Source organism: Oncorhynchus mykiss, chromosome 2, assembly GCF_013265735.2.
Source record: "Oncorhynchus mykiss isolate Arlee chromosome 2, USDA_OmykA_1.1, whole genome shotgun sequence".
In the NCBI taxonomy this organism is placed as follows: Eukaryota; Metazoa; Chordata; class Actinopteri; order Salmoniformes; family Salmonidae; genus Oncorhynchus; species Oncorhynchus mykiss.
Genome location: NC_048566.1, coordinates 5970622 through 5985052, shown reverse-complemented (window position 1 = coordinate 5985052; position 14431 = coordinate 5970622). Strand labels below are relative to the sequence as shown.

Genomic DNA, 14431 nt, shown 5'->3' with positions numbered 1-14431 from the left:
TTAGGTATTCCCCAAATCATACGGCAAGTTATGCAGGATTTAACACAAGCAAAGGGCGCAGCTGTCTGTATTCACTCCCTTTTTATTTTATTCTGTTGCAGATGCATATATTTAGTTTGTCAGGAGCAGTGAGAATAAAGCCCGAGTTTAGAATGCAGGAGACCTTCACGCTTTACTGAGAATCCGTGAATTGCACCTACATTAATTCCAGCTACCCAATTTCCAGAAGTAACCAAGAGTTGGACTACGGTGACCAAAGGATAGAATGTTGTTCACTATTCTCACAGAAATTAAGGTTTTCCCCCTTTAAACCTTGAAGTAATAACTGGGTGGCCGGTAGCCTAGCGGTTAGAGCTTTGGGCCAGTAATCAAAAGGTCACTTGGTTCGAATACCTTGGAGAAGGGCCCTAAGAATGGTCAATAACTCCACCCACCCAAGTCATAGACTGTTCATTCTGCAACCGTACAGCAAGCTCGGACCTCCCGAGTGGTGCAGCGATCTAAGGCACAATATCTTAGTGCCTGAGGCGTCACTACAGGCACCCTGGTTCGAATCCGGGCTGTATCACACCCAGCCGTGATTGGAGTCCCATAGGGCAGCGCACAATTGGCCCAGCATCGTCTGGGTAGGGCTGGTGTAGGTTGTCATTGTAAATAAGAATTTGTTCTTAACTGACTTGCCTAGTTAAATAAGAAAAAGGAAAAAAAGCTGTACCTGAGCGCCAGGTCGGGAACCAAAAGGCTCCTTAACAGCTTCTACCACCAAGCCATTAGGCAGCTGAGAAACTCATACAAACACTTTCTCACACGCTGCTGTTACTTTATCCTGATTACCTAGTCTCTTTTACCCCTACCTACATGTACAAATTACCTCATACCCTGCACATTGACCCGGTAAGGCTACTCCTTTTATATTGCCTGATTATTTTGTCTTACTATTTACTTTTTGTGCTAATCCCCCTTTACTTTTTAACTCTGCATTGTTGGGAAAGTGTTCGTAAGTAAGCATTTCACGATAGAGTCTACACCTGTTGTATTCGGCGCATGTCACAAATAAAATTAGATTTTTGACAAGGTGTCGATGGGCGCCGTACTATTATGGCTGACCCTCTAATACAACACATTTCACTGCAGCTATCCGGTATATGTGACAATTTTATTTATATATATATATATATATATATATATGTAAAATTAATCGATAGGTACATTTCTTCTTTCCAGTCTAATGGCCCATGGCGTTGTACCATAGCGCGCTCTTGTGGCATAAACATGAACTTTACTACATACTGACACGCCAATTACATTTATTTAAATAATTATTGTCAATTATCATGTTTCTGTAACACAAATGTATATTTAAGCAATAAGGCCAGATAACTGAACAGACAGATTTGCCTTTGAAAATGTGCAGCAGAACTTTTAAAGTTATTTTATCAAACGAGTATTGTAACCGTGAACATACCGATACTTGGATGATAAAGCAGGAAAACGCCGTTTGATATCAGTATGATATTCTAACAATTTGTTCTGCACGGATTTCAATAGGGAAAGATTGCGTCCGTAACCCGTTCGTCTCGGCTCGTGTGTATTTCGTTCGAAACGTTACTTTGCTGCGCGTCTGGTGTTGAACCTTTGTGACCACAGCAGAAACGGCACCTCATCAGTGTGGCATCTCTCGGAAGGGAAAGGCACGCCTGTGTCGCCGAACATACAGGGTCAGGTAAATATGACCTAGACACAATAATGGTAGCCTGCTAGGGTTTTCATAGTGAACAGAACTTGAGAAACGTTTTTGTTTGTTTGTTGCCATGATAAATAAATTACGGTCAGCATTATTCGAAAAAAAATGGCCAACGAGATAACTTAGCTAGCTAACGTTAGGTGGCAGCCATGGCTATTCAGCCAGCCGCCTAGCGATGATGGGAATGCTAGCGCTGAAAGTTTTCACCGAGATACTGCATCCATTTAGTAGCTATTTCACCCGAAATGACTGTCCCAACTTAACAACTAACTTAGCCAAGTTCAATTGATTAAAACCCATAAATCAAAGTTGATAAAGCATAGCTAGTTTTTCTAACGTTATCCGTTGGATTTCTAAGGGGGTTGCCAGTGCTAGCTCGCTAGGCTTTTTGGAATTAGCAAATCAGCTGACTGGGAGAGTTTTTAGGATAGTTTAACTCATCTGTCAAATTATCTGTTGCTAGTTTATTAAAAACAACATTCACATCTTATGTAACTAGCCCAGGTCAAAACATCAAACTTCCTAGAATAATAAACTTATATATCACCTTTTTTATGGGGGCAAAACGAATCAATTCAAGTCAACACTTCAGCTTTTGCAGTGCTGATGAGCGAGTGATGAAAGACCTGAGGTCATGTTTTTATCAAATGTGGTGGGTGACACGCAGCACTTTGAATTAGCTTGAGTGACAATCTGTGCCGTCATAATCATACAATTGTCTCTCATTGTAGCTTGACAATCCGAGCAGGCAAGAGCACAAACAGATCTGGGACCAGACTAACTTTAAATAGACTTGACCATGACATCCTAAGTTAGACGGCTTCATTACACTTTGCTGTTACAGGATGGAGGTGTCGAGGAGGCGGATCTTACAGAAGCACCTGCAGCCAGCCAGACCCCTGCGGCGCTGCTGTACTGACCAGGGTAAACTTAACTGGACTAGTTCACTCTCTCTCATGTTCAACTGTCAACCTACACGTCTTGCTCCTTTTTAAGTCATCCTTGGCCCAATTTTATGAAGTGTGATCCTCACAAACAGTCATGGACTAAGAACAAAAATGAATGAATGTGTCGGCTAACAGGCAGTATTCAAGATCCGATTCCCTACCTACCCTTCTACCCAAAGTGTGTTCTTGCTCCCTCCCTGTTATATTTAAAAGCATAGGATTGGTGTAGGCAAAGGTTGTCAGTTTCTACGATATTTCTTACTCAAGTCAATTCCTTTTTAGTCGATGAGGGGAAGTGAGTGAGTGAGTGCACACTTCAAAAAGAAGGGTAGAGAATCCAACTGCAGCCAGTGTCCCACTTTCTCTTTTATACAGACCCCTGCTTTAGAAATGAGCCATCTGCGTGTGGACAAGCTGGAGAAAAAACAGTGAGTGATGCATAGTTTTACCCAGAGAACTGACAATTACGTGCTCGGATAAGTAGTCAGTCTATAAGATGAATCTATTTCTTGCATTGACCATGTTTTTATCCTGTGGAAAGATTAACAGCATTGGAGTGGAACAGTTTTTTGAAATCCTCCATCTCCATACTCAGACACCACAAAAAGACTCCACCCCAACTAAAGGTAAGCTTTCTATCTATCTATAGAAGTGTGAGTTGCAATGTTTGAATTACTTTAGTCCATAGTTGTGTCCCAAATGGCACTCTATTCCCTATAGTGCACTACTGTTGACCAAGGCTCAAAGGAAGTGCACTATATAGGGAATAGGGTGCCATTTGGGACACAATCCACATGTTATCGTGTATGGATGTTGACTGATTCAAGTGATTCTCTCTCCTAGTGAGGATATCTTACACTAGAGACTTCCTGATTCAACTGGCCAGTTCCCCCATTGCCAAAAGAAAACCGGACTTCTTACCAGAACATCCTGTTGTTTTGGAAAAGGCGGTAAGCTCGTCATTCGACTCATACTCAATTATGGCTTGTTTAGTAGTTCCTTTATTGAATCAAGAGTAAATTCAGAAGCCTCTCCTTTTGATTTACCTTTCGTATCACTTGCCAACCTGCTCAGTATGTTTACCTTTAACCTGTTCTCAGTGCCATAGCTTAACGTGGCTTATTGCAAATTCCTGATATTGAATGTTCATTCATTTCCACAGAGAGAACCTGGTGTGCCGTGGTTGGAGAAGAGGTTTGATGAAGACAATGAAATGTAAGTAAAAAATACAAGTGTGTCGATGAACTTGCCTGGTGCGAAGATACATTTGTAAAGAATATCTACAGTTATTAGGTGAAGATTTTAGAGATTCTGTGAAATCAGACCAAAGTGTTTTCCTTTACCACAGCTTCTGTAGAAGTCAATAAAGCTTTTTTTTTTGGTGCAATATCTATTTTAACACAATTTTTAGAAATAATGAATGATTTATTAATCCAACATGTTTGTGTGAATATTTTCTCGTTTAGGCTTGCCTAGGCTAACATGGAGCCAGGAAGTCTGGTTGCTGCTGCTGCTTTTCAAACCACACACCACTACAACTTGCTCTGCCATTGAGTGATATACCAACAACAACAAAAAATCCCAGTTGAGCCCAGAACACCACAGGCATGTTGTGCGTCCCAAATAGCACCCTATGTCCTATTTAGTGCACTACTCTTGACCAGGGCCGATAGGGTTCAGATCATAAACAGCCATGACCATGAGAGTTGTAAGCGAGAGGTATATCTTTTTTTTAATTTTTTTTTTAGTTCCTTTGACAAATGTTGGTTCCTTTGGTGGACACAAACCTGAAAATGTACCGTAGCCTACATGTTTTACATTGTGCGTTTCAGTCTAAAATAATAATGCATGATTGAATGATGTGCCTTGATGCTAACAAATGCCCCTTGCACTGTGTGATGTTTACATATGGCATAATGCTAATAACGTCTCAGTGGAGACCATTGACTCTTGAGTAACCTTACAACGACCTCCCAAGACCTACACTACATTCATTTAACCCTTTCACTTTTTCATATGTTGGAGTATGGTGGTTTTAGGTTTGATATTGTCACTGAAGCTTGATTATTGACTTATATCAACTAGTTGAATGTTGAAGTATAGGCCTGCTGCATAACTTGTCTGTACTCCCCCATTGAAAACGCCTTTGCACACTATCCTTCTGAGGGTCAGTCCTCTAGTCACATCAAATAGTACATCTCTCCCCCACTTCTCTGAGGGTCAGTCCTCTAGTCACATCAAATAGTACATCTCTCCCTCACTTCTCTGAGGGTCAGTCCTGTAGTCACATCAAATGGGGCATCTCTCCCCCACTTCTCTGAGGGTCAGTCCTCTAGTCACATCAAATAGTACATCTCTCCCCCACTTCTCTGAGGGTCAGTCCTGTAGTCACATCAAATGGGGCATCTCTCCCCCACTTCTCTGAGGGTCAGTCCTCTAGTCACATCAAATAGTGCATCTCTCCCCCACTTCTCTGAGGGTCAGTCCTCTAGTCACATCAAATAGTACATATCTCCCCCACTTCTCTGAGGGTCAGTCCTCTAGTCACATCAAATAGTGCATCTCTCCCCCACTTCTCTGAGGGTCAGTCCTCTAGTCACATCAAATAGTACATCTCTCCCCCACTTCTCTGAGGGTCAGTCCTCTAGTCACATCAAATAGTACATCTATCCCCCACTTCTCTGAGGGTCAGTCCTGTAGTCACATCAAATAGTACATCTCTCCCCCACTTCTCTGAGGGTCAGTCCTCTAGTCACATCAAATAGTACATCTATCCCCCACTTCTCTGAGGGTCAGTCCTGTAGTCACATCAAATAGTACATCTCTCCCCCACTTCTCTGAGGGTCAGTCCTGTAGTCACATCAAATAGTGCATCTCTCCTCCACTTCTCTGACGGTCAGTCCTGTAGTCACATCAAATAGTACATCTCTCCCCCACTTCTCTGAGGGTCAGTCCTGTAGTCACATCAAATAGTGCATCTCTCCCCCACTTCTCTGAGGGTCAGTCCTCTAGTCACATCAAATAGTACATCTCTCCTCCACTTCTCTGAGGGTCAGTCCTCTAGTCACATCAAATAGTACATCTGGTCAGTCCTGTAGTCACATCAAATAGTACATCTCTCCCCCACTTCTCTGAGGGTCAGTCCTGTAGTCACATCAAATAGTGCATCTCTCCCCCACTTCTCTGAGGGTCAGTCCTGTAGTCACATCAAATAGTACATCTATCCCCCACTTCTCTGAGGGTCAGTCCTGTAGTCACATCAAATAGTACATCTCTCCCCCACTTCTCTTGAGGGTCAGTCCTCTAGTCACATCAAATAGTGCATCTCTCCTCCACTTCTCTGAGGGTCAGTCCTCTAGTCACATCAAATAGTACATCTCTCCCCCACTTCTCTGAGGGTCAATCCTCTAGTCACATCAAATAGTGCATCTCTCCCCCACTTCTCTTGAGGGTCAGTCCTGTAGTCACATCAAATAGTACATATCTCCCCCACTTCTCTGAGGGTCAGTCCTCTAGTCACATCAAATAGTACACCTCTCCCCTACTGCACTTTTTCTCAGTTTATTCTATAGTAGTTAAACGTGAATAACGGCTGTCTAAATTAGCACAGAGTTAGCGAAACCCGCCGCCTTGACTTGCCTGTGTACATAAGGGGTAGTTTATTATGCGACTTGTGTTCGGGGACTGTTGTGGTTCTAGTGTGGAATGGGAAAATTGAGTGCCTGTTTATTTTGAAGTGTATTTATTTTATTTATCCTTATTTTGTTATAAGCTATTTGCCTATCGAGGCTTAGTCATAATGGCGGGCTTCATTCCAAGATGATGGCTTTTTGTTGATACAAGACTGAGAGGACTTTCCTATGCTAATGTAAAGGGACTGCCAAAGTGTAACCATATATTTTCAGATATGCAGTAGGTTAAACATTGATTTTGACTTTCAAGTTGCACATTGTGAAGATAGCCTATTTAATTTAGTGTACTATGGTGCACATCCTCTCCTTGCTCCAAGACGTATGAGCTGATCTGGGATCTGCCCTAATAGCCCTGTACATTTCTGTGCTCTTATTAAAAAATAAAAAATGTATGACAAATGTTGTCTTGTGAAGTGTCATTTTTACACCAGAAGCAGCTCAAATGCGGACTATACCTCAAACTCGAACCTTGCATTATCAAAATCTGTAAAAATTAAACCTCGCCATGTAATCCAGTTTACATGTAAGACTAAAACAGCAATTTTAGTCACACTGCGTAAAGGAGAAACCAGAGACAATAACCATTCTAGTGGTCATTCACTGGTGTAAAAACTGCGCCAGTGGTGCGCACAGATCCTGTGTAACATCTCCCCTACTGGCGTTTTGATGTTCATGAGTTACGTCTACAGTGAGTCCAGTCAGATTAATATAATAGTTCGTTTTAAAACGTTACCATGTTTTGCAAGAACGATTTTCCTAATCATGTTTGCATGGACGCATCTGAAATCAGGCTACCTGATGGGACTTCAATAAATTCCAAAAATTGCCAATAAACGTTCTACCACCGAAATCATGTTATTTTTGCCAAGTCTATTTGATTCAGAGTTGGGACATGAAGTTTGTATGTGAACTATTTGTGAATTGCATACTTTGTAAATTGCATAATTCCAGAGTCACTCGCGCATAAGAAGTGGGTTGCGCTACCGGTGCTAGCACATGCGCAGATCAGATACTCCGATTAAACTGTTTATATGTGATAATTCGAAAGATTGCTAAAAAACTAAAATCAGGGTTTAATCGGCGTATGCTTCTATTTTGAATTTACGAGGATTAAGATAAACAGATTAAAGTGTTTACTTGACTATTGCTGTACTCGGCCAACTGCCACAATCCGTTTAATATCGGATTATTAGTGCGCATGTAAACGTACTCACTAGTGACACCTTCATATACAGTCAATGGCAGGGTCATCACGAGTTGCCACAGCCACAAAGTCAAATTATGGCTAAACCCCGCCTATTTCTACAATTTATCTTCTTAAAATCGGATGTTAAACCTAAACAGCACTGCTAACCTTTTCATGCCTAAAATTTTAATTAAGACCAAAAACACATTTTAGTTTTCATTAATTTTTAATTAAGATCTACACAATGTTGACTTTGTGGCTGTGATAACTAGTGACAACCCCAATGTCAGTGACAAGTTCCTTAGCACAGCTTTCAATTACTGCATCTTATACATTTACTACATTGCAGATAGATATTTAGGAAACGGGACGCATCTAACGCAGCATCGTGCATATGCGAATCATCCACCTGCTACAGGTAATCTACATATATTCAATCGCTGTTTCTCTGACATACCAGCCGGCATATTTGTGGTAGTAGTCGATGTTAGCCTACAGACTACGATATGGGATACATCACATCCTCGCAGAAACCGATGTCCTATCACTAACTGGACCAGTAGTGACGACATCTATGTCTGAATCTGACAAAGCTCCGGTGGTTTGTGCTTCTTACCTTTTTTTTTCAGGAATATGGCACCAGGACCAGGTTTCAGTGATGAAAAGAATGAGACATTGTGCGAGAGGTACAGTAACATCTAATAAGTAATGGTTGGATCACGTCATTGTCTATAACTATATCATCAAAGTGATTTGATTCGTGTTGTCGTCTGAAAATTAAAATGAATTCAACGTCAACATGACAAATAACACCCGGATAAAGCTTGTACTATTGTACTGTACATTGTACATTGACTTTTGTACTGTAAATTTTACATTGACTTTTGTACTGTAAATTTTACATTGACTTTTGTACTGTACATTTTACATTGACTTTTGTACTGTACATTTTACATTGACTTTTGACAGTAGGCTAACCAATCCCTTTAATCAGTATATTTGAGTTCATCCGTAAAACCAGGAAACGGCAGAGAGGTGTGTCATCCAGAGAAATTGACTTCCTGCACAGAAGCACGTATCATTGCGCATTACATTACACCCTACAAGGATTAAGGAAAATGACTCACAACCAGGCGATTATATCCTATTGACAAACAGTAACACGAAGACAATGTTGAACATGTCGAACCAAAACCAAATATGCTTCATGAACACGGGCCCAGAAGTTTAGGAGGTCGTCAAATAAAAGACCGGTCTTCCCTAAATGTCCTTGTATGATTGATTTTCTTAGTGAAAGTACTGTCTATGTGCATAACCCACACCTGGATGGGATGAAAGATGACATTCTCTACCACTTTAACCTGGGGACCTCCACACACAACCTGCCTGCCATGTTTGGCGATGTCAAAGTAAGATTACTGATTGATTCATTAGGTTACTAGCTAGATTGCGTCAGTAAATGGACATTCATAACATCTTATTTCCTGCATTCAATAAGGTCAGCTTTTCTGTATTCCTCACACATTGGGCTGGTTTACCAGATTCAGATTAAGTTTAGTCCAGGACTAAAAAACCTTTCAATAGAACATGTGTTTTAATCCAGGACTAGGTGTATATTGTATTGTTGTCTCTACCTTCTTGTCCTTTGTGCTGTTGTCTGTGCCCAATAATTGTTTGTACCATGTTTTGTGCTGCTACCATGTTGTTACCATGTTGTGTTGCTACCACGTTGTTGTCATGTTGTGTTGCTACCATGCTGCGTTGTCATGTGTTGCTGCCTTGCTATGTTGTTGTCTTAGATTTCTCCTTATGTAGTGTCTCTCTTGTCGTGATGTGTGTTTTTTCCTATATTTTAATTTTTAATCCAAGCCCCATTTCCCGCTGGAGGCCTTTTGCCTTTTGGTAGGCCGTCATTCTAAATAAGAATTTGTTCTTAACAGACCTGCCCAGTTAAATAAGTAGAGTAGGAATAATCTGTGTTGAGGAAAGCAGTCCTGTATTTCTATTGATGTTTTGTATTCCTTCCCAGGACGTTAACATTTACGTCGTCTGCTCTTATGTTCATGTCTCAGTTTGTGTGTGTTGGGGGCAGTCCCTGGAGAATGAAGTCCTTCATAGAGTACATTGCTGGAGAGCTGAGTCTGGAGGACCCCAAGGCTGAGTACCCCAACATCTGTGCAGGAACTGACCGCTATGCCATGTACAAGATTGGCCCCGTGCTGTCCGTCAGCGTAAGTGAAGAAATACAATACCACTAGCCATTTCAAACACTTCTGCTTTATTATAGAGTCACTAGATGTTAGTAGGTTTAACATGAGTTTCAGTCACTTGTAGTTTATTATAGAGTCACTAGATGTTAGTAGGTTTAACATGAGTTTCAATCACTTGTAGTTTATTATAGAGTCACTAGATGTTAGTAGGTTTAACCTGAGTTTCAATCACTTGTAGTTTATTATAGAGTCACTAGATGTTAGTAGGTTTAACATGAGTTTCAATCACTTGTAGTTTATTATAGAGTCACTAGATGTTAGTAGGTTTAACACAGGTTTCAGTCACTTGTAGTTTATTATAGAGTCACTAGATGTTAGTAGGTTTAACATGAGTTTCAATCACTTGTAGTTTATTATAGAGTCACTAGATGTTAGTAGGTTTAACACAGGTTTCAGTCACTTGTAGTTTATTATAGAGTCACTAGATGTTAGTAGGTTTAACATGAGTTTCAATCACTTGTAGTTTATTATAGAGTCACTAGATGTTAGTAGGTTTAACACAGGTTTCAGTCACTTGTAGTTTATTATAGAGTCACTAGATGTTAGTAGGTTTAACATGAGTTTCAATCACTTGTAGTTTATTATAGAGTCACTAGATGTTAGTAGGTTTAACACAGGTTTCAGTCACTTGTAGTTTATTATAGAGTCACTAGATGTTAGTAGGTTTAACATGAGTTTCAATCACTTGTAGTTTATTATAGAGTCACTAGATGTTACTAGGTTTAACATGAGTTTCAATCACTTGTAGTTTATTATAGAGTCACTAGATGTTAGTAGGTTTAACACAGGTTTCAGTCACTTGTAGTTTATTATAGAGTCACTAGATGTTAGTAGGTTTAACATGAGTTTCAATCACTTGTAGTTTATTATAGAGTCACTAGATGTTACTAGGTTTAACATGAGTTTCAATCACTTGTAGTTTATTATAGAGTCACTAGATGTTAGTAGGTTTAACACGAGTTGTATCTCAAATAGTACTCTATATTGCTCTACTTTGGACAAGGGCTCTGGACAAAGGCCCTCACTAGGTAATATGCTGCAATTTGGGACGCACTCACAATGTTGCACCTTTGGGTGGAATTGTAATCGATGTCCTGGGTTTGAAAGGTAATATAAAGTAATAGAGAAGGTTTCTTTGTAAAATAAATGAACGTGTTAGTGTGGCAGTGTGTTCTGCCGAACAGACTGAATTGAGTGGCTTAATCAGTGTCGTCCTTCTAACTCAACCGCGTTGCCATGAACTAGTGCAGACGAGGTCGCCACGCTATCTGACGTGAGACTGTGGTGGTGTAATGTGGTACATCTATGACATCACGTGTCTCTCTTTGTTTTTCAGCATGGCATGGGTATCCCCTCCATCGCCATCATGTTACACGAGCTCATCAAGCTCCTCTACCATGCTCGCTGCACTGATGTTACCATCTTTCGCATTGGGACCTCCGGTGGATTAGGTAGGCCTAGAGAGTTTGATTAGACGTTTTCTGTCTGGTTGTACTTCTCAAGTGCTTTGGATATGATTTAATTCCTTTCTGATTAACCACAGCACATCTGAATCCCACTGTAGTCAAACTAGTATTAACGCTAATATGGGGTGTTTCAATCAATCAATCAATCAATCAATCAAAGTCATTTGATTAATCTAAAGATGTGTTCCAAATGGCACCCTATTCCCTATATATGTATATATTTTTATTTAACCTTTAACCAGGCAAGTCAGTTAAGAACAAATTCATATTTACAATCACGGCCCTATGGGACTCCCAATCACGGCCCTATGGGACTCCCAATCACGGCCCTATGGGACTCCCAATCACGGCCCTATGGGACTCCCAATCACGGCCCTATGGGACTCCCAATCACGGCCCTATGGGACTCCCAATCACAGCCCTATGGGACTCCCAATCACAGCCCTATGGGACTCCCAATCACGGCCCTATGGGACTCCCAATCACAGCCCTATGTGACTCCCAATCACAGCCCTATGGGACTCCCAATCACGGCCCTATGGGACTCCCAATCACGGCCCTATGGGACTCCCAATCACGGCCCTATGGGACTCCCAATCACGGCCCTATGGGATTCCCAGTCACGTCCCTATGGGACTCCCAATCACGGCCCTATGGGACTCCCAATCACAGCCAGATATGATGCAGCCTGGATTCAAACCAGGGACTGCAATGACGCCTCTGGCACTGAGATGCAGTGCCTTAGACCGCTGCGCCACTCGGGAGCCCAAAAGTATGGCCCAAAAGTAGTGTCCTTTATAGGGAATAGGGTGCCATTTGGAACACAGGCCTAAAACAAGCCATATTTGCTGTACATTGTCCATCCACTCTGTTCCCCTTTCTCTCTCCAGGCCTCGAGCCTGGCACGGTTGTTGTCACCAAGCAGTCAGTAGACGCCACCTTCCTGCCCAGGTTGGAGCAGGTCATCCTGGGGAATACTGTGGTACGCAGCACGGACCTGGACCAAGGTCTGGCTGAAGAGCTGCTCCAGTGTAGCATGGACCTGGGTCAATTTGAGACGGTCATCGGAAACACTATGTGCACAATGGATTTCTATGAAGGTGTCGGTTGTTACACGCTACTTCACTTTTCTGCTTGTTGTCTGCGAATCTGTCTTTTTTTATAAATGTTATGCTGTGTTAACTTCATACCTGATCTGTCTGTGCCCCTGTCAACTCCATTGCTGTCATTGTAAAGCCCAACATGTTAGGCATGACAACGAGTGAGTTGGCATGATGGCACAAACAGACTGGCACTCAGGTTATATGGATGTGCCCTACTAGAGTTACTGTGTGTGTCTAGCTGGTATTTTGTGTGTCCAGGACAAGCGCGCCTGGATGGGGCCTTCTGCTCCTACACAGAGAAGGATAAACAGGACTACTTGACCAAGGCCTATGAGTCTGGGGTTCGGAACATCGAGATGGAGTCTTCCGTGTTCGCTGCCATGTGTAAACTCAGCGGTCTGAAAGGTACTGGTACTGGTCGGGTGTAGTTGTAGTAGATAGTGATGATAGTACCAGCCGTATTAGCAGTGTTGTTCGCAGCCATGTGTAAACTCAGCGGTCTGAAAGGTACCCCACGGCTGTAGTTGTAGCTCTCCATGATGACAGTACAAGCCGTATTAGCAGTGTTGTACGCAGACATAAAGCTTTTTTTTAAATAAAGAAACAAAACCTAAAAGATGAAATAAAGATGCATATGTATTTGAATAGATGTATTAAATATATGTGTTTTTACATCATATTCATTCCCTTGAAGGTCCTAATGTTGAACCTTTTGGTAGGATCAAAGTTCTCTATTGTGTTGCTGGTAAATAAATAGGCTGGTCCTTGATCTGTTTAAGTTGTCATGCCAACTCCCTGTCCTCTGTCACTGTGTCCCTCTGAAGCGGCCGTGGTGTGTGTGACGCTATTGGACCGTCAGAAAGGTGACCAGCTGATCAGCTCTCATGAAGTTCTCCACAGCTACCAACAACGTCCTCAGATACTGGTCGGTCACCTGATCAAGAAGATGCTCCAAACCTCAGCCTCTAGCAGAAGCTAGGCTCTTGCATTTTAGCATTCTGATGTTATGTGACTTATGAACGGCCTCTTGTACACAGAGTATACAAAACATGAAGATCACTTTTCTAATATTGAGTCCCCCCCCCCACAGCGTTGCAGTTCTTGACAAAAAAACGGTGCTCCAGGCACCTACTACATAACCAATTCAAAGGCAGGTTTGTCTTGCCCATTCACCACCTGAATGGCACACGTAGACAACCCATGTCTCAATTGTCTTAATGTTTAAAAATCCTTCTTTAACCAGGTCTCCTCCACTTCATCTACACTGATTGAAGTGGATTTAACTTGTAACCTCAATAAGGGATCATATCTTTCACCTGGATTCACCTGGCCAGTCTGTCATGGAAAGAGCTTAAGCTTAATGTCTTGTATACTCTGTGTAAGTGTAATTTAGGGCAGCACTGATTCACAGTCATTCATTCCATACAGCCTGGCTGCTTTCACTATGGATTTTCGCAATCATTCTCAATAGCAATCATTGACCGTATAGAAGCCAATATATATATATATATATATCTATCATATCTATTGTTTCTGCATTGTAGCTAAGTGTAACCAAATTAGTATAGTAATCATGAGAAACATCAAACACACCTCTTACCTGACACTACCTCTGTTTTTATACCAAATAAACCAATGCTGAGCGAAGTAAAGTAACTTGTTCCATAAGTTGTTGCTTTGTGTAACATTAGAAAATCTATTATACACAGTTTGTTTTTTAAAACTTTTTTTTAACTCCAAGCCTTTAAGATTAATTGTTTTGTTTTAATTCACCAGTATGTACATTTTAGTTTTATATGCTGTAGCTATGGTAACGAGCAAGTTATGAATATTAAAGATAAGACTTCTCTGCACCTCTTTAGCTACTTTGAAGACTTCTCAACACTGCATTGTACTGTACTATCAAATGTTGCTCTGAAAGCACAATCATACATTCAACGTGTCGTCCTGTTACTGAGAAAATATGTAACTGAGTGCTTCTGATGTCACCTAATGAGTAATAAAACCACAAATACTGTAAATA

At 41.3% G+C, this 14431-nt stretch overlaps 2 protein-coding genes and 2 long non-coding RNA genes across 7 annotated transcripts in view; 2 read left to right on the top strand and 2 right to left on the bottom strand.

Annotated features, from left to right (window-relative positions):
• The window catches only part of LOC110505679, a 26066-nt gene extending 17213 nt beyond the window's left edge, over positions 1 to 8853 (bottom strand). Inside the window, exon 1 of the long non-coding RNA XR_005034712.1 lies at positions 8186 to 8853. This is a non-coding gene — a long non-coding RNA (uncharacterized LOC110505679). The remainder of the gene's footprint in view (positions 1 to 8185) is intronic.
• gra (granulito) lies at positions 1386 to 4548 on the top strand. Its single transcript, XM_036936091.1, has 7 exons — positions 1386 to 1723; positions 2589 to 2668; positions 3067 to 3119; positions 3233 to 3317; positions 3535 to 3641; positions 3854 to 3906; positions 4158 to 4548. Exons 2-7 carry the CDS (start codon positions 2590 to 2592, stop codon positions 4165 to 4167), a joined length of 387 nt encoding a protein of 128 aa, XP_036791986.1. The 5' UTR covers positions 1386 to 1723; position 2589; the 3' UTR covers positions 4168 to 4548.
• LOC118937375 lies at positions 5163 to 6787 on the bottom strand. Its single transcript, XR_005034714.1, has 2 exons — positions 6226 to 6787; positions 5163 to 5773 (listed from the first exon to the last, which is right to left on the bottom strand). It is a non-coding gene; the product is annotated as an uncharacterized LOC118937375 (long non-coding RNA).
• upp1 (uridine phosphorylase 1) lies at positions 7599 to 14431 on the top strand. Of its 4 annotated transcripts, XM_036936076.1 has the most exons (8): positions 7599 to 7987; positions 8199 to 8255; positions 8861 to 8978; positions 9642 to 9800; positions 11176 to 11290; positions 12196 to 12405; positions 12667 to 12813; positions 13233 to 14431. In XM_036936076.1, the coding sequence occupies exons 2-8, from the start codon at positions 8203 to 8205 to the stop codon at positions 13385 to 13387; spliced, it is 957 nt and encodes a 318-aa protein (XP_036791971.1). In that variant the 5' UTR covers positions 7599 to 7987; positions 8199 to 8202; the 3' UTR covers positions 13388 to 14431. The 4 variants fall into 4 exon arrangements, with proteins under 4 accessions (XP_036791971.1, XP_036791979.1, XP_036791973.1 ...); XM_036936084.1 differs by lacking the exon at positions 8861 to 8978 and having other exon boundaries at positions 7640 to 7987; XM_036936078.1 differs by lacking the exon at positions 7599 to 7987 and having other exon boundaries at positions 8034 to 8255.

Bases quoted from the DNA above. Each gene is read 5' to 3' on its own strand.
- gra (XM_036936091.1), top strand. From the start codon at position 2,590: ATGGAGGTGTCGAGGAGGCGGATCTTACAGAAGCACCTGCAGCCAGCC. The intron at 2,669-3,066 runs GTAAACTTAACT...TCTTTTATACAG, and splicing joins GCGCTGCTGTACTGACCAGG to ACCCCTGCTTTAGAAATGAG. The intron at 3,120-3,232 runs GTGAGTGATGCA...TCCTGTGGAAAG, and splicing joins GACAAGCTGGAGAAAAAACA to ATTAACAGCATTGGAGTGGA.
- upp1 (XM_036936076.1), top strand. From the start codon at position 8,203: ATGGCACCAGGACCAGGTTTCAGTGATGAAAAGAATGAGACATTGTGC. The intron at 9,801-11,175 runs GTAAGTGAAGAA...TTTGTTTTTCAG, and splicing joins GCCCCGTGCTGTCCGTCAGC to CATGGCATGGGTATCCCCTC. The intron at 11,291-12,195 runs GTAGGCCTAGAG...TTCTCTCTCCAG, and splicing joins TGGGACCTCCGGTGGATTAG to GCCTCGAGCCTGGCACGGTT.